Genomic DNA, 20196 nt, shown 5'->3' on the forward strand with positions numbered 1-20196 from the left:
ATGATTTTTAGTGGCGGTTCCTTAGGAAAACTGCCTGTAGAAAACATGATTTCTACAGGCGGTTTTGTTAGGAAAAACGCCTGTGAAAGTCAATTTTTACTAGCAGTTTTCTTAAGAAACCGCTAGTGTAAATGCACCATTTCTACTGGTAGTTTTCTTAAGAAAACGGCCGGTGAAATTTGATTTTCACAGGCGATTTTTGAGTCGGGCAAGCCAATTTCTTTTCACAGGTGTGACCTTTTTCTCCAGATTTTTTGCAAGTCACAGGCCTCTGATCATCTTCTTACTCGTTGCATTTGTTGTAGCAGTATCATTGTCACATCCCGCTGTGCCTTCACCATCATTGGTACATTTACCATCTTTGGAACCTTTCTTGTTGTGTCCACCTTCCATCCATCCCTTCATTCTTAGTTCTATCATTCTTCCAGCATATAATTTTGCAAGAGGTGCACCAACTAAAAATGGTAGGTCCACTTTGGCCATTGTGTTTTATCTATCATTGGCTCAATCTCTCTTCCCTAAGCAGCCCTAAATCTATTCACCGGGTAGTAGTAATGCACAAATTGTTCTAAGTCAATTCCCCTTTGGCGGGTTACTTTGCCAACACATGCTGACATGGCTTACTAGTGTGTTGCCATTCAAGACAAGTACATGTCCTCTGGTGTAACTTGATAATATGCCTCACACAAATGCTGCTATGGTCCCACACCTCTGCACTCAAATTAGAACATGGTACAATTTGTAAGTGACCCAAGCCCCTAGTGTTTGCTCTTAGCTAAACCATAATAGTTGGGAGTATCCTGCCTTCAGGTTTCTATATGCAATGATTCTTCTCTTGTTCCACAATACCATGATCATTTCTCTGATCTTATCAGCAAGGTCAACAATAGGTAAGTCCTTATGGTCTCTAATCTAGTTATTTATTGTCTTAACAATATTACTAGTTATGTAGTCACACTTAATTTCTAGATTAAAACCACACCTATACCATAAGAACTTATGATTGGCATGTAACGATTGCACTGCTTGTGGGGATTCACTTACCATTTTTGCTAAATTGTCATAGAAGATCTCCTCTGTGTAAGCCCTTGCAGCAGGATATATCTAGCCAAACCCTCTTGTTGACGGTTCTTCAGTACGAATTTTATACCGTCAACTAATGCTAAAAAGAAATCAATAATATAAACATAGGGTTTATTACTGACAGTTTCCATGAGTTTTGGTGAATTGTCTGTTTTCTAGGTGTTCATCCATAAAAGGCCGGAAAGAGGGATTAAAATGCATAAAAATCACAAAACTTGACCGTGAAGCAAATCAAACGCCATCAGATCGGGGGAACCTTCTGCAACACACGAGAGAAGGCGGGGCACGGGAAGCCACAGGGTGGGGCCGGCCGGCCCCACCTAGCGCCTGTCGGTGCCCCCCTAGGGTTTCCTAGCCCCCGCTTCTAGAAGCTTCCTCCACCGCCTTCTAGGATGCATCTCGGCCATGTGTTAGGACGGTTTGATCCTACGGCGCACATCGACCCCACCGGACTATAAATAAAGAGGCAGGCTGTAACACCCTAAAATTTACTCCTTTTGAAATATAGATAAAATTATTTAATTTTGTATTTTTGTGCTGATGAAAATATAGGAAAAATAATATTTTTCATTAAATTAAAATTTATCATAAGGCTTAGCAATATTATTATGCATACATGCTGGTGCATATGTTTTGATGTGATGCTTGTTGCTCCTTTATGTGTTGATAGTAAGAAAAATATTTAAAATACGTTTAGTAGATCGATCTTCCTTATTCGGCACGTATTTATCTTTTATCTACAACCAAATTCCTTGTTTCTAAGCTCAAATTTTTATTAGGACCTTCCTAAAATATTTTCTTTGTTACTCAAAGCACTTCTTTTAGTTCCTCGTCCATCAAGCACTCTCTACAAATTTTTCGGAAATTTTTTTAGCTTCTGTTCTCACTTTTCTGTGAGCATGATCTAATTTTTAGATGCTCCAAACAATCTTCTCATGAGCTCCAAAAGCTTTATTGGGGTTCCCCATGTTCTATAATATCTTTGAGAATTTTTTCTAAATTTTCGAAGCTTTCGGAGTATTTTTCATGGCTTAAATTATAATTCTGGACTTTTCTAGGATTATTTTATTCGCCAAATTAATTAATTTCGAAAATAATAAAATCTTTCATTTTATCTCACACTCAAGCCCATGATATCAATGATCAATGTCTTTATTTACTAATGGGCTTTAATAATTAATTAGGCCTATTAGTAAAGATGAAGGTTGCAAATCAATTAGTACCATATCGCTAGTTGACGTGGAGGTGGGGAGTTTTTCTCCCTATATATATGTACCAACCCCTTAGGCAAAGCACATCAAAGACTATCATATAGGAAGCCTCTAATTTGAGAATTCATAAGGTAGTAAAATAAAATTTATATTTTCTTCTCTACAATGTGATCGCCATCGTCTCGCCTATACACGACATCTTCGAACGGTCGGCTGCTCCGGCGTTGCTGTAGCTCCAAGAAAGCGTCACTGCCGGTGAACCTACTCCCTGTCCACCAACGTAAGCCCCAATCACTTTATCTTTCAGTTTGAAAAATACAAACAGCTCGGTTTTAGATTAAAAATACGTTTTCACTATTTACAGAATTGCCACTGAGTTTCTTTTGGCCATAAATATTCATTTTAACTCCGATTTGACCCATTTAAATTGCGTTAGGTTCGTTTTAATGAGCTCTACATGTTAATAATATTGTTTTCTCAGTTTGAAACTTTTTATTTTCGTGACCCTAATTAATTAATTACTTTTCTATATAAAATCTCAGAAAATTCATAATTTCTCCGATTTTCGTGATCTTTACGTCTATGATATCGTAGCGCTGCGTAGAATCTTTTTATGAACTCTCTATACTGTTTTTATATGATTGGTGTACTGTTCTAATTGTAGTCTTGTTTGCTTCGTGTATGTTTGTCTTCGATTGTTATGTGTTGGTGATCGATGATCGAGTTTAGACGGTGAGCAGTTTTTGGTGATCAAGATCAAGCCTTTGAAGACCAGCAGGCTTAGGAGAGCTTTGACCAAGGCAAGTATAACTTGGGATCATCCTTGTTACCTATACACAATTAATACAATATATCATGTGCATGTGTCCACCTTGATGACCTTAGCAAAATCATAGATGATTGTTATTCTGAATTCCTTGATTACATATTTGGATATGCATTTGGGTAGTTCTTGCTAGTGCTTGATTAATAATCCATGATCTTGTAACATGAATATTTGGATATACAATAAACAATAAAATAAACTTTCTAGCAACTTGAACATAAAGGGTGGAAAGAACTCTAGCTTTTGCTAGATTGATCTTGACCCTCCATAAGGACTTATCTCTAGGCAAAAGCTGGGACAACTCGTACAACCATGAGGGCTACATGGCTCTGGTTTTAGCTCAGTATGAGGACCTTTTTCTAGCTTGTTAGCGGTTACCTTAAATGGCGTAAGAATGGCTAGACACGTTGGGTATAGTGTGGCCTCTGTCCATGTGTATAGGCTACGGGTTATGTGCCATGGAAGGGGGGCTCTATATCTGCCTGCCGAGTGAATCTAATGGCCCTAACTTGTTAGACGAAACCTTTGAAAGGCTTCAAAGCGATCCCTGCCGACCTCCCTAGGAAGGGGGTTAAGAGACTCATAACCTCGGGCGAAAGGGTAAATCACGATTCATGGTAGCCGTGCCCACGGATACGGGCGGCCCAGAAAACTGACGGAATAGATGGACACTGATGAACATGATTAATGATGATAAATGATAGATTATTATATTGTTTATATGTGTTATTCTTAATTCTTGTATACATTGATCATGTGGTTATGGGATTATTTATGCTACCTTGATATTTGCTATCCAATGGTTAAACATGCTATCCACTGTTGACACTAGCTAACACCACTTAGATACTAGGTTGTCATCCCCAGCATGGTGCTAGAGTGTACAAAGATATTTATAAATGAAAGGGCTCTCTAGAAAATAATCTATTCTATCCGCAAGCGCACAGATAAAACACCTCATTGTAGCATTTCACCAGGATAAGTATTCCAGGTATCGTTATTTATAATTTTGCTCGAGGGATGAAATTAAAATAAGGGGGCAAAATCTATCAAGGCATAGACTAGAGATAAACTTGCAAGAACATGATTACTAATGAGAAACTCGTCACACAGTCACTTACTTTAGCAGGGGGTAAACCATAAAGATAATGATAATGAATTATAAGTTCAAGGGATAAATAACACAACGATTAGAAAATAGACTACTCCTCTTATATGTAGGTGATGTCGGATTAGCTAGAGAATGGATTCTAAGTTATCTACTAACTATTAAGTCATAATCTACTCTAGTTATCTACAAGATCATATATAGCATAAAAGACTCTTTATTCATGTATAAGGAACATTGATAAAGTAAATCAGAGCATCGCATGACTTACTCCACAATACCGGTTTTGCCTGTCCTATCAACGGAGGGTGGACTATATAAGAATCAACGAAGCTGTCACTATCGCGAACTACCACACGACCCGGCCAATAGGATACATTTGCAGAAAAATAACATCTAAGCACCACGCTCACATGTGATCTATCACCTAACTCCCTCGCGTCAAGAGCTAAGCGCTTTGCAAACTTATACATAAACTCATTATCAATTAGAACTATATCAAATATAGAGCTAGAACAAACTAAGAACATAATAATTAGAGACATAATGCAATTAGAACAAAGAATTAGAGAAAGATATGAATAATACCAATCCTTATTACCGAAGATCCGAATCCAGAGCGTAGTGCTCTACTTCTCTAATTGCTATCTAATCAAACCTCTAAACTTGAAGGATTAGGGAGTAGCTAATTCTAATTCTCTGTGGGAGAGAAGCTCTAAACCCTAACTTTGATGGCTACCTCTGAATAATGATTTCTTCTCCTCTCCTCTAGGGGCCAGGGGGTCTGGTTTTATAGTCTCCTCAAGTGAACGTGGGTCGTCAGATCAAACCGATATAGATTGTTTGGTATAGATTAATCCTTTACGTCGGTGGAGTTTAGCCCCGAAGCAGAGTCCCGATTGGTCTCCAACCCTGGGCGGGTGCCCAAGGGGGGTGGGCGGCCGCCCTGCCCCCGAGCCCGATCGTGCTCTCGTTCGTTCCCGTGGCTTCTGGACTCTTCTAGATTGAAATTGCGCGGCACGTAATTATCTCGTTGTAAACATTACATGTGGGCCTTCTCTCCATATTCTCTGATAACCCCTTGCAGAAATAGATAAACACCAAAGCTCGTGGAATTCTGTCAGATAAAACCCTAATTCTAGATGTTTGTTTCATATCGATCCTTTTTCATGTTTATTTTATTATTAATTTTAGTACTTAAGGACCGTCAACAAACTCCCCCAAGCTTACCCTTTGCTCGTCCCTGAGCAAAAAGCTAAACTTAGACGAATCAAAAGTTGCTTTCGATGTTTTCTTTCCTGACAGGGCACACATGCTTTTACATAAAAATTCTTTCAGATTAGAGTGAAGTGTTATGGAGTTTAGTACCTGCACTTAAATCTTAAGTAATCGAAAAACAAAATAATTAAGTCAAGCACTATTTCTCCTGTCTATACTTCACCTTTGTTCCAGAGTTTTTCATAAGTTTTCAAAATAAAACTCAGAGTTCCCAGCAATGATCTCTCAAATCTCTCTATATGTAGTATTTGTGGATCCTTACCATAATATCACTTACCTATAGCTAATGGAATATTTAAGTGGAGCTCATAGGAGTGAAAAACAGCTCATACATATGTTGTCTAATCGAGCCATGGATCCAAAGGAACTCAGCATATAATTAAATCAAGATGTGCATGTGTGGTGGAGTAAATGATAGTAATGATGAAAATGTATAAGTGATGATAAAACTTACTTCTCATTGCTCCTCATATTGCTATGTCTCCTCTTCTTTGATCTTTGCTTTGGGAGAACGTGGGCTATCTTTTTCTTCTCTTTTTTTTCAGGTGGGTAGTAGACACCCCTAATTCTACTGTCGGACACTTGTCCATTTTTTCCGCTCAAGTGGGCATCTTTGTACCCCTAATTCTACTTCGGACACTTGTCCATTTTTACCTCTCGTCTCACTCTTTTTCTTTCTTTTTCCGAGGTTCCGGGCACTTGCCCCTTTTTATTTCCTCGTATATTTTTGCATAACCCATGCCTCTTCTCCATTGAATCTTTTTAGAGAGAGAGAATAACAATATTTGGGACAGTGAGTGATAATATATATATATATATATATATTAACAATTTTAATGAATGGTGATGGATGGTGTAGTAGATGTGTGCAAGTGAATATCTTAATTTAACCACATGAAAAGCTCCTAAGGGTCTATACAGCTCGATCAAACTCATTGTAAATAAAGTAAAAGATGTTATAGCAAGTATGGCTGTGGTAGGTAATTTATTATGCTAGGAACTCATCATGTGATTTGTAAGTTTTCAAAATAAATCTCCAGAACTTAGTGTAGTAGAAACAAGATAAACAGTAGCTCGACTTTATATCATGCCTTTCTCTTACCTAGACTTTAATTTTATGCTTCCCAAAGATAGTAATTTTAGTTTTAGTAATTCCTGGAAGAACTCTAATATAGAAGCTAGGTACTTGTAAGCAAGCAGAGCAACTGTTCATTATTTCCATCATGTATCTTTTTGGTCTTTTATTTTTCTAGAGATTACACCTAGCAGAAAGCACACTTATCTACACACTTTTTTTATTTTGTTTTCATGTTTATAAAATGCAGTAAATTAAAGCAAGAAAATATTTATTTGGTTTTCTAAGTTTTTCTCCATAAGATAAAATACTAAAATAGAAAAGAATAAATAAGAAAAGCAAATGAAAACTTACTTGATAAATTGGGGAGGAACTCCCCCAAGCTGGATGTTGACGTCGGTCTTACCCGATGTTCCAGAACCGCATCATAGTTGTGATATTGTCATTCATTGTTGTTGTGTCTTGTCTCAGCTCTTGTACTGCAGCAGCATGGTCCTGGTTCCATTTTTGTTGTTCTTCTAGGAGTCTTCCATGTTCTGCTTGCGTGTTCTGGATGTCGAGGAGGGTGTTGTCGGTACGAGTGAAGAAAGCACCGGCCTCTTGATAGTAGTCATTCGTGAAGGCGTAGGAGGCATCGGAGTATCGTCCTGCATCAAATTGGGACGGAGGTCTGGATCCTGAAGCTCCATATGGATCAGTGGAGTACCTGCCCGTATGGAAAGACGGATTTGTCCAATGGTGATCTTGGCTCTCCGGCCATGTCTCCTCTGTTGGCTCTTGTGGTTGCGCATGACGAACCCATGGGTCTCGAAGGACTTGGGGGTTGTAATCGCAATAATGCAGGTGCGCTGCTTCTTCTGGTCCGGGGTCAGCTCCATACCAGGTGCGTTCACGGTGAGTGGTCACCCTTTCAGATGCCACTCGCTGTGGAGCTCTCTGGTTCACTGGTGTTGCTGCAATCTCAATCAAAAAGTTTTGAACAACGTAGAGGCCAAGGTTCGGGTTAGGTAACCGAATCTTGCCTCTATCATCATATAGCATATACATTACATTCCCTTCTTTCTTTAACATCCGAGCTTGACTAAATGTGTCATAGCCATGATAAATTCTTAACTCATCTATGAAATCCAACGATGAGTTTTCTAGTAAGTGAAGATTAAAGGCTAGACGAGTGATAAGTGAAGTGCATTCTACTGGTCCTTGAAGACTAGGTATACTAAGCCAATGAGAAACTAATAGTGTAACAGGTGAAGTGGGTACTTTACTAATAGCAGCATATAAAAGTTGTAAATCTCCTACTCTTACTTTCCTAATATCATCACGATAGAAAAGATTGTACCCAAGCCATTTGTGGAACATCCTAAGAGTGGGGTGTTCCATGTCACTGGTTCGGGCTTGACTATAAAAATTGTCTCTAGATATTTCTCTCCAAAACTGGTGTCTCTCAAAATTGGGTAAATCGGAGTCAATGTTCAGGATGCATCTTGAAGAGAAACCAAGATGGTCGCTCAGCTCTCTCCAAGACAACATAATCTCCTGTTTGAACATCCGAAAAACAATTCCCCCCTCATAGTATTGTAAGGTGCAGAGAAATTTGAGGGTGAGAAGACGAGAACCCAGCTCAGTTATGTTCCAAAAATTTTGTCCAACCTAACATCTGGAAAATTAAGTCAAATTCAGTGTCCATACCTAATTCTTGTAGCAAGATTGGATCAAGAGTAGGGGTGTGAATAAAATCTTTGTTCTTCAATTGCTGATAAACTTCCTTCTCTCTTCGGGTCTTCAGTCCAAGGTCTCCTATCTTGAGAAGGACCTTAACTTGCTGACCTGATGAAGATGACGGAGCCTGTGTGGGTGTCGGGTCGACGCTCATCTCTGATGGCTGTGAGGAGTGTCGGGCTGAACTCCTTGTACCAATGTTCTTGAGAGCCTTCCCTGCATTCTTCACCTTCTTAAACATCCTGCAAACAAAAGTTGGCAAAAACACAACTAGTGGAAAATGTGAGAGAAAATGTTAGTGGTCAGCTGTCCGGAGTGTCAGTAGTCCAGGAGTTAGTCGTTCAAGATAAGTTTCTATTTTGGTAGAGCTTCCCTAAACAACTTTTACTTCTGCTTAGACAACGGGATCACTACTTGCTAGGTGATAATCACTCTCTATCAACTTCTTTCCCACTCTTCTCTTTCTCTCTACTCTATTCTCTCTTCACTACAAGAGCTCTTTCTGGAAACTGATACTTGTGTGGTTTTCTGGAGTGCTTGTGTGGAGAGGATGGAGGTAGAAGGTGGCTATTTATAGGAGGAAGAGGGAGCAGGGCGGGCGCCCTTGGTAGGTGGGCGGGCGCCCACTCCTGTTGTCCATCCTGGGTGTGCCTCCTCCACTTGCTTCCTTGCTTTGATCTTACGCAGAATAGTGTTGTGTGGTGGTTGTTGGACGGTGGAAAGATGTCAGGTAAGTGGAAACATATTGGTGGATGAAATAATGTGATGGGATGTATGTGAGGTGAAGTGTATGACATGTGGGACCCAAGAAGTGTGGGTCATGCTTCTAGAAGGTTAATATAAAATATAATGCAGGAAAATCTATGAGAATTGAAACATAATTAAAATGATTATGGAAAATATTTTTGTGCCTCCACAATAATTAATAAACATGGGTTGTTACACTTCATGAATATTATTTATATGGGGCTTTTGATTATTATAATAATGCTATGAATAAATGTGACTAATGCAAGAATTAATTATGCAAGAATTTAAATATGAGAGAATTAATAATGCGGATAAATACTGTTTTACCTCCCGGTGAGGGTTTAGGATTTTTAGGTCCCCTAAGCTGGACCTCCAAATCTTTTAATCTTCTGAGTTACCTTCCTCCGGAAATGGTGTCTCCAGTGGTTCTTCATGAACTTCCTTCACTGTAGAGTCTCTCTCTGGTCTGGGTTTGAATGTGAAGTGTTCTTCTTGTCCGTTTATGTTGAACTTGATTTCTCCTTTCCCGACATCAATGTGGGCATTGGCAGTGCTCAGAAATGGCCTTCCAAGGATGATGGACACTTCTGAGTCATGACTCATGTCCAGTACTACGAAGTCTACTGGCACCAGGAAATCTCTGATCTTGACTGGAATGTTTTCGGCGATACCCAACGGGTGTCGAACCGATTGATCCGCTAATTGTAGGCACATTGATGTTGGTTCTAGGGTTGCATGCTCAAGCTTTTTGTAGACTGATGCTGGCATCACACTGACACTTGCTCCGAGATCACAAAGTGCATTGTTGAAGTGTTGGTTTCCGATCGAGCAGTCAATAGTGGGGCATCCTGGATCTTCCTTTTTCTTTGGTGGCTTGTTGAGGATGGCCGCACTACACTCTTCTGTCAGCTTGATAACCTCAGTGGTGGGCAGTGGTCTCTTCTTGTTAAGAATATCTCTGATGTACTTTGCATATGTAGGTACCTGTATGGCATCCAGCAGAGGTATGTTGACGTATAATTTCTGAATGACCTCTACAAACTTACCAAACTGCTCATCCGACTGCAGTCCTCTGTTTCTTCTGGGAAATGGCAAATAGTTGGTGTCATAAAAATCTTTCCTCATTTCTCCAGTTCTTGGTGGTTGTAGCAGATCTTCTGCTTCAACTGGGCTTTCTTCTTCTATCACTGCTAGTTGCACTGGTGCTGATGTTCTTTGTTTCTCTTTTGGGTATGGGGGATCTCTGGTAGCTTTGCCTCCTCTAGTAGTTATATTCTTTACCTGCTCAAGGTTAGTAGCAACAGGCAGTGCAGCAGCTATCTTTATTAATTTAAGCTCTACCCTTTTATTAAGAGTGTTTTGCTCATCAAAGGCAGTTAGTAGAAAATCCATTTTATTGTGTATATCTTTTAGAGATGATTCATTTGTATCTAGCCTTTGTTTAACTTCATCATTAATTTTGGTTTGTTGAGCAATTATTTCTTTTAATGAAAGTTGCTTGAAAGTATTACCTGAATTCATACCTTTGCTATTGGGTTGACTCGAAGTTGGTTGATATTTGTATGCTGTCTCAATGGCCCTTTGATCTTCTTTGAACTTGGCCCTCTGGTCAATCCAATGGAGCAGATTTTCCATCTTATTTGATAATGCATTTACTTCTTCTGGTATTTCTTCAGTTTGATGACATTGTTGAGCTTTATCTTGGAACCAGCTTTGGTTTTTTGCTATCTTATCCAAAAGTATCTCTGCTTTTCCAGTTGTAAGCTCCAAGAATGATCCTTTAGCAGATGCATCTAGGCACTCACAAGCCTTCTGGGTTAATCCATGGTAGAAGGTCTGCATAAGTAACCATGTGGCCATTCCATGGTGAGGACAATTTGATATGTATCCTTGAAAACGCTCCCATGCTTCTGAAATGGCTTCTGTCTTATGTTGTTGGAAACTGGCAATATTTCCTCTTAAGGCAGTTGTTTTGCCTATAGGGAAAAACTTTGATAGAAAGGCATCTGACAAGTTCGTCCAGTTGTTGATGTTATCTTGATGAGTGTAGAACCACTTCCTCGCTTTCCCTTCTAGTGAGAATGGAAAAAGGTGAAGCAGTATGACGTCTTTGTCAACTCCGTTAATGTGGATTGTGCTTCCAATCTCTAAGAAATTCTGCAAGTGTGCACTAGCATCTTCATGTGCCTTTCCACTGAATTGTATAGCTTGTATCAAATTGATGAGGCTTGACTTGAGCTCAAACTCAGGTATTCCTTCTTCTACTGCCAATCTTGGACTAGCTGGAATGTTCTCAAGGCTTGGAGCAGAGAATTCTTGTAGGGTCTTCTGTGCCATAGCTTCAGCAATTGGTAGCTAGCTTCTTCTTCTCTTGATTGCTTTGGTTTTGATGATGAAGAGTTTAATGTACCCAAAGTCAATCCTGATATACCCTGTATAAAAATGTAAACATGGAAAAACAACAGGGTGAACCTGCCAAAGCAGAGGTGCCTTGTTATGATTTCTCCCTTAGTAGCTGTTTTATGCAATTATTTCTCTATAGTCTAGTCTAATATTTTATATGAATAACCTTGATTGATTTTCTGGCTTTCCTTACCGTTCCTAAGTATTACCCTTTTGTTCCCCTCTATGACTTATTCCTGAGACTCGTATAATATTCCCCGGCAACGGCGCCAGAAATGCTTGTTGACACTAGCTAACACCACTTAGATACTAGGTTGTCATCCCCAGCATGGTGCCAGAGTGTACAAAGGTATTTATAAATGTAAGGGATCTCTAGAAAATAATCTATTCTATCCGCCAGCGCACAGATAAAACACCTCATTGTAGCATTTCACCAGGATAAGTATTCCAGGTATCGTTATTTATAATTTTGCTCGAGGGATGAAATTAAAATAAGGGGGCAAAATCTATCAAGGCATAGACTAGAGATAAACTTGCAAGAACATGATTACTAATGAGAAACTCGTCACACAGTCACTTACTTTAGCAGGGGGTAAACCATAAAGATAATGATAATGAATTATAAGTTCAAGGGATAAATAACACAGCGATTAGAAAATAGACTACTCCTCATATATGTAGGTTATATCGGATTAGCTAGAGAATGGATTCTAAGTTATCTACTAACTACTAAGTCATAATCTACTCTAGTTATCTACAAGATCATATATAGCATAAAAGACTCTTTATTCATGTATAAGGAACATTGATAAAGTAAATCAGAGCATCGCATGACTTACTCCACAATACCGGTTCTGCCTGTCCTATCAACGGACGGTGGACTATATAAGAATCAACGAAGCTGTCACTATCGCGAACTACCACACGACCCGGCCAATAGGATACATTTGCAGATAAATAACATCTAAGCACCACGCTCACATGTGATCTATCACCTAACTCCCTCGCGTCAAGAGCTAAGCGCTTTGCAAACTTATACATAAACTCATTATCAATTAGAACTATATCAAATATAGAGCTAGAACAAACTAAGAACATAATAATTAGAGACATAATGCAATTAGAACAAAGAATTAGAGAAAGATATGAATAATACCAATCTTTATTACCGAAGATCCGAATCCAGAGCGTAGTGCTCTACTTCTCTAATTGCTATCTAATCAAACCTCTAAACTTGAAGGATTAGGGAGTAGCTAATTCTAATTCTCTGTGAGAGAGAAGCCCTAAACCCTAACTTTGATGGCTACCTCTGAATAATGATTTCTTCTCCTCTCCTCTAGGGGCCAGGGGGGGTCTGGTTTTATAGTCTCCTCAAGTGAACTTGGGCCGTCAGATCAAACTGACATAGATTGTATGGTTTAGATTAATCCTTTAGGTCGGTGGAGTTTAGCCCCGAAGCAGAGTCCCGATTGGTCTCCAACCCTGGGCGGGCGCCCAAGGGGGGTGGGCGGCCGCCCTGCCCCCGAGCCCGATCGTGCTCTCGTTCGTTCCCGTGGCTTCTGGACTCTTCTAGATTGAGGAAAATTGCGCGGCACGTAATTATCTCGTTGTAAACATGACATGTGAGCCTTCTCTCCATATTCTCTGATAACCCCCTGCAGAAATAGATAAACACCAAAGCTCGTGGAATTCTGTCAGATAAAACCCTAATTCTAGATGTTTGTTTCATATCGATCCTTTTTCATGTTTATTTGATTATTAATTTTAGTACTTAAGGACCGTCAACATCCACTATTAAAAGCTAAATGCAGTCAAACCAGTGTCAGCTTATTGAGCCTCATGAACCCCTGGTTATACTTGTTGAGTACGATATGTGCTCACTCTTGCAATTTCCCCCACACGTCAGGAGAAGTTTTGGGCTTGTGATCAACCAGTCAGTTGGATCCTATAGAGAGGAGTTAATACCCGAAGTTTGGAGTTGTCTATCCGCTGTTTGATACCGAAGGTTATCTCTTTTATACTAAGTACGTTATATATTTATGCATTGTCTTTTGATATTACCCCTTATTTGTAGTTGAGATTTGACTTCTAAAACTCACATATGGTGCATATCTGGTTTTGTCCTTAAAATCGGGTATTTCATAGGCCCCCCTCTAGAAGAGAGCCACAATTCATCATGTTCATTTGTCAAGAGTAGATAGAAGTTTAGGGTTTCTAGAGATTAGAATTAGAGGTCTAGTTCTTCAAGTTCATAGTTTAGACATCTAGCAAGGTTCAAGTAGAATTGGGCGCTATGCTCGGGATTCCAGATCCGTTCGTTTGGAAGATCGGTATTATATCTTGTATCTCAATATGACTTTGCTTTATTTCAATATATTGTTATTTATTCAGCACTTAGTTTATTCTAGTTGCATCTTTGATATAGTTGTAATTCATGATGATTATTGTCATTTGACCGTAAAGCACCTAATTCAGTACTCAAGTGAGTTAGCTGATGCATATTATGTAGACATGGTGTCTAGATACATATTGTACCTATGGAGGCACCCTGACGTGCCGGGTCGTATGGTAGTCCACGTAGGTGACAACTACGTTGGTTCCTCTGTAGTCCACCCCCCATACGTAGGACTAGCAGAGTGCGGTCACAAAGGAGGTGACCCCCGTGTCTTAATATCCTCATTAGATGATACTCCTTATGATGTTTTCTAAGTGGTTCTTCTATAAATGATAATGTGTAATATGGCGTAGGCTGTAGACTTTATATTTAGTAATTACATAGGTTTCCTTTACTCTAGCCCAATCTCGAGATAGTCTGTCTACATTAGTTAGTCTCTATATTCTACCTCTAGAATAACATTTACTTTATTTATTCAGTTATCATTTATCAAATCATTATTGACTTATCATTGCTAAAGTATTAGAGTTATCGGTTATGTTTACGCATTTATCTTCATTATTAATGTCTGTGATTAAATTGTTTATCCATCTGTCCATTGGTTTAATTGTTTATCCACTAGAACATATCTTTATCCTTTTGGCATAAAGTAAATCAACGATACTTGAAATACTTACTGGGTGAAGTGCTACAATGGGAGAATTATCTGTGCGCTTGCGGATATGTTCTATAATATTATATTTAGAGTTGCTACATGTAGATTAATTTACCTTTGGTTTTGGCATCATGTTATGGATGACAACTTAACGTGAAGTGATGTTAAAAATACCAAGACCTCTAAATCCCTTCTGGAAGTTTTTGACAAGATGATAGAAGCATTCCTTTTGCTCTACATTTGGGAATACACTCCCCACTGCATCTTCCAAGCCCTCGCTAGCATGAGAACAAATAGCTAGAAGTGGAGGATCACCTATAACTTTCTTTAATTGTTCTATAAACCAAGTCCAGTTGTCTGTTGTTTCAAAAGGTATGAAGCTATAAGGAACTAGGTACATCCAATTGTGACCATCAACTCCAACAGCTACGGCCAAGTGACCATTCCACTTTTCATTAAGTGTTGTTGCATCTATGCTCAAAGGTGGCCTATAACCATCCAAGAAACCATCATCACACGGTTTAAGAGCACAGAAAAAACAGTGGAAATATACCTAACCACCACCCCAAGCACATCAATCTCAACGACACTTCTAGGGCTCCACTTCATCACCTCAGCCTTCCACCTAACCAATAACTCAAAGCTAACTTACCATTTGCCATAAACAACATCTAGAGCTCTTTCTTTACCTCGCCATACAGTGTCATATGCAATGTCACACTTGTGATCTGTGTCTAACCACATTTTTAGATCCTTAGCACAAATAGATGGTTCCACTCTAAGGATTGGGATAGCTTTGCTAGCTACCCACTTGCAATTTAGAGTTGTAGTTCTCATCCTCATGCTAGATACATATTCATGTTTGTCATACAAAACGGTTACCTGCAGCAAAAGTAATATTAATTTACATAACAAGACGAATGAACGAATGAAATGATAAAAACATTATTCACCTCCACAGTTGTGCTTCCTTCTAGTTTCCTTCCATTTATCTTCCAAGGGAAATAATTTTCATCATCACTGGACTTGCAATAAGCCCTATATATCTTCTTACCTGAGTTCTCCACTCCTAAATGGAACTCCTTCTTGATGGCAAATTACCAAACTACCAGCTTGAACTCCTCCATTATAGGGTACATTGTCCATACCTCCATCGATGGGTTGTTCTTATCTTATCATATGTGATGACCATCTCACCTGGTACGTCATCGTTAGTAGGAATGGCAGCACCATCAATATCTTGCTCAAGCTCATTACCAATCTCTTGTTCATCCATTCGGCGATCAGAGCCTTGTCTAAGTATATTTGATGTGCCGTCATCTGTTAAGCCAAAAAGATCACACATCTGACTCCTGCTCATTATTTCAATTCGACCTTCATCATCATGTGTATCCACAATTTGTAATGTTGACCAATCAACTTTACCTAGATTAACTACAATCTACTACTAGTAAAAAATAGCAAGGATTATGGTTACACTATTAAAAAAACAACAACTAATATGCCTAGTAGGGCTAGAGCACACTAGACATTACCTTTGCACATCAAGCATTGGAAGACTATACTATATAGAAGGATGAGGAATAGTGGGCACCAAATGATCTCACTAGGGCTACAACATCGACAGTGGCCTCCTCTCTCAGTTGTGGTAGGCCATCGAGTGCCCTAGCCTAGGTGGCCAGGCCACCAACGACCGTTGCTAGGCCTCTTAGAGCCACAACCAGGCCACCAGCAGCCATTGCTAGGCCTCCTAGAGCTATGGCCAGGCCACCAGTGGCCTCGCCTAGGCCACCAGTGGCCTCAGGCAGGCCATCAGCAGCCGCCGCTAGGCCTCCTAGAGCCATGTCTAGGCCACTAGCGACCGCTACTAGGTCTCCTAGGGCCGCAACCAGGCCACCAGCGGCCTCGTCCAAGGCACCAACGATCACCACGTGGTCTAGGGCACCTGACCCCTCCAGTTCACTACTCTTGGTGTCCATGCTGATTAGCCTTGCGTGGGCACCTTCAAGGGGTGGATATCCTCCATCCATGGCGGGGCGGCTACATGGGGAGGGGCGGCGGGCAGTGAGTGGCTAGCGGCGGCATGTCGAGGAAATGAAGAGTTGTGTTCTCCTCAGTTACGAGAGAAAACGTCGGGTAGATGAATCGATGAGTAGATGAGAATACCAGAAGGACAATACAATCATTATTAGAAAATACATGTATTTGGAACTTCAGAAATAACTAAATGAATCAAAATCATATGTATTACGAAGCCACAATGTTTGGAGTCAAATTTTAGCGAAGTCAATGTTAGGAGTCATAGAATAGAGAAACCACACGATTGGAGTTATATAATAGCAATTTTATCTTCATGGAGGGAGTGACATAGAACACTAGTAGAACAAGTTTCATAAAAACTCTGCATGGAGCATATGAAAATTCTAGGTCCACATTCAGCGCCCCCTCCCGCCCCAATAACCCCCACCACAGCTTGCTTATGTTCTTCAGACCAATATTGTGTTTCAACTATACAATCCAAATCTACTCTATAATCAGTTACAACTTATTTGTTGCAACCTATTGCAATGTTGCTGTTATTAGTAATTCAAACAATATTAATCTGCATAGTTTTCAATTCTATTTAGTTCTACCTACGGTTTGTCACAGTAGCTTAGATGAAAGAACTAACCCCTGCCATTGTTAGAGCAACATTATTTCCACTCTTCGGATGTTCTGAAATGAAGCTTTCATTCTTCTGTTTCATGGTTTGTGAAGCTTTCATGGTTCGTAACTTCTTATATTAAATGGTTATATTTTAAAAAAAATATGTGTTTTATAGTATTCATATTTCTTCTCTAACGCATCTTTTAAATCAATTCTGTTTTCAGGCGAACCATGCATACTAACATCCAAGGTTTAGAAGTTCCATTCTACTAAGGCTTTTAGTATGCTCATTGCACATGTTTGTCTTATTTGGCTACCTCAACCTTGCGTCTTGTTCTTGGTAAACATGTTCTCTGTGGATATCACAGTCTGGTACATGTATCACGAGAAATCTTACTTGTTGACTATATAAGCACAGTCAAGTGTAACTAATTCTTGTAGCTTGTAGTACCTCTATGCTTCACAATAGAACATGTAATTGAAATCTTTCCCAAAACAAAGAATGGAATGCTACAAAATTATATTTCTTCAAATAAAACTAGTGATGTTTTGGCTAAGAGACGATCAAATAAAAGTAATGTATAGATGGATAATATAGTGGTCATTTTTCTAGCTTCATTTCCTATGACAATTTCATATCATTATGAAAATGTGACTTGCAATGTCATTGTACTAAAACACTGGTGCCAATGCCAAATGTCAATCTTCTTTTTCAGTACGAACGTAGAGTTTGAGTGGAGCGCACGAATGATGGGATGGTCCAAATCAGGCCAAGCCAAGCCTCAATTGTGTCTATAATCATCTTAGATGTTGCTGTTTAGGAAAAAAATTAGTTGAATATGTTTGTTTCAATAATGTGTGTGTAGCCTGAGATTGAAATTGGATTGTTTAATTCTAGATATGAAAAAAATGAAACAAGTCAATATTTTGGTTTAGTAGCTTTCCTCAAATTCTTTGTTGATGTCTATTGAGTTTCTAATTATTTAATGGCGCTACAATATCATGTGGTGGAACCAAACTAAAAGTGTTGTAAAAGCGTCTAATGACAACCATATTTTTTGTGGCAATATATTCTATAGCAATGAATAATCCAAGTAGCAATAGAGGTGCACCTTATTGAAACTAAAGGTTGAAATGTGGAAATTGCACATGTTGCCACCAATTCTTGATGTTGCCATATAGGTTTTGTTGCCACACTCATTATCCATAGCAATAGTGACTGCGCCATAGCAACCAAACCTTGGGCATGGCTATTGCACATATTGCCACCACCTCTTGGTGTTGTGACATAATCCTTGTTGCCACACGCGTTATGCATGGTAGTACATTGTCTTGCAACGCATGACAAGATGGCAATGGAACCCCGATATCCCCGACGGGGATTTCCTCCATTAGGGGAAGAAAATAGGGTAGATTTGTCCTCCACGGAGATGTTAACGGCTGAATCTCAACCCTGTCAGGTGAGGAGGGAGTGGGAACGTTCCCCACCTCCCTGTCCCCGTCCCCCGCTAGGTCCCTGATTGCAGCCCATAACCGACAGAGCCCATAGAGGCCCAATCCATCGAGCCCAATACTCTTCCATATATATATATTGTGAAACCCTAGGGCTCCTCCTTCCCACCATCCCTTTGCCCCTAGGCGCCGCACTTTCTTCCCCAAGCCGCAGCCCGCAACCGCAACCCCGCACGACACTCGCACTTCCTTCCCCCTATATCGCACGATTGCAGGAGCCGTGGCTCTGAGGGCTCCGTCGCCACCCCCTCATGCCCTAACCCCTCCCCCACCGCTCTGATAGCTACGCCGCCGCCACCCTTCCGCTCCCCTGTGGCTCTGAGAGCTCCGCCGCCCCCCCTTCCCCTTGGCCTCTGTGGGCCGCGGCTCTGAGAGCTCACTGAGAGCTATCCTAGGGATGGCATCTGGAATTGGATCCTGCATCATGGGCCGGTGAAGATCTTCATCCTTTAGTGGCACCTGGAATTGGATCCTATCGTGGTCGCAATGGTGCTACTGAATTGAGACTTTTTATTTGTGTTGAATTTACATCTTAAAATGTGCAATTCTTGTTATACTTAACTTAATTTGCTGCTGCTAGCAATATGTTTGTTGGTGATTTATCGGGCATGGGAAACTCGACGGGGATGAAATCCCCATTCGGGGACGGGGATGGCGACAATGTATCCCCGATGGCAGGGACAAAGACGGAGAGCGGGGAGTTTTGATTCACTCGAGGGGGGAGAGAACGTTCCGTTCAAACTCGACGGGGATAGCCCCATTGCCATCTTGAAACACATGTTCATCGTTGCTAGTGCACCATATGCTATTACATAGACAAGTTGCCATTGCAAGGTCTAGCAATGCTTAAGGCGTTGCATTTGCTATTGTCACACCTACAACCGTAGCAAAAACCTATGTTGCAATGCTTTGGCGTTGCGAATCCAGCACATTTTGCAATGCTTTCTAGAGAAGCGTTGTACAAACCTTTACCCACGCAAGCGCTTACAATGCCTCCCAATGAACAAAAAGTGTTGCTATTTCTACTATTGCAACTATTTTTGGCCTATTGCTATGCTTTTCAAGCATTGAAATAGGGCGAAATTAGTAGTGCGCTAATTTCGCATGATTGCTATGCTATTTCTATGCTATTTCTATTTCTACTATTGCAACTATTGGCCTATTGCTATGCTATTTCTACTATTGCAACTATTTTTGGCCTATTGCCACCCTCCACGTTCTTCTAGAGCCAAGCTAAGAGCTCAAGTGGTTTCACGGTGCCTGGCTTTGATCTGTTAACCGGCAACCAAACAGCTGGAAGTTTGATCTGTTACCTGGCTACAAATTAACAATAAAGTTCTCAATAGAGATAACTTAGCGAAAAGAAGGAAAGTAGAAGATCATAGCTATATTTTTTTGTTCTGGGAAAAAATCAATCATCCTCTATTTTTTGAGTGAATTTTGGCTCAGTGGTAAAGAAGTGGTCTTGTGAACATCATTACTGAGGCAGTTCTCTAGTCTATATAGGGCTTGTCTAGTTGTCTGGCTAGTGTCGA

At 40.1% G+C, this 20196-nt stretch overlaps 1 protein-coding gene across 1 annotated transcript; it reads right to left on the minus strand.

The window, feature by feature from the left end:
• On the minus strand, window positions 16174–16533 carry LOC110435867 (elastin-like). Its single transcript, XM_021461951.1, has one exon. The coding sequence runs from the start codon at window positions 16531–16533 to the stop codon at window positions 16174–16176; it is 360 nt and encodes a 119-aa protein (XP_021317626.1).

Source organism: Sorghum bicolor, chromosome 5 (assembly GCF_000003195.3).
Source record: "Sorghum bicolor cultivar BTx623 chromosome 5, Sorghum_bicolor_NCBIv3, whole genome shotgun sequence".
Classification (NCBI taxonomy): domain Eukaryota; kingdom Viridiplantae; phylum Streptophyta; class Magnoliopsida; order Poales; family Poaceae; genus Sorghum; species Sorghum bicolor.

Bases quoted from the DNA above. Each gene is read 5' to 3' on its own strand.
- LOC110435867 (XM_021461951.1), bottom strand. From the start codon at position 16,533: ATGGATGGAGGATATCCACCCCTTGAAGGTGCCCACGCAAGGCTAATC.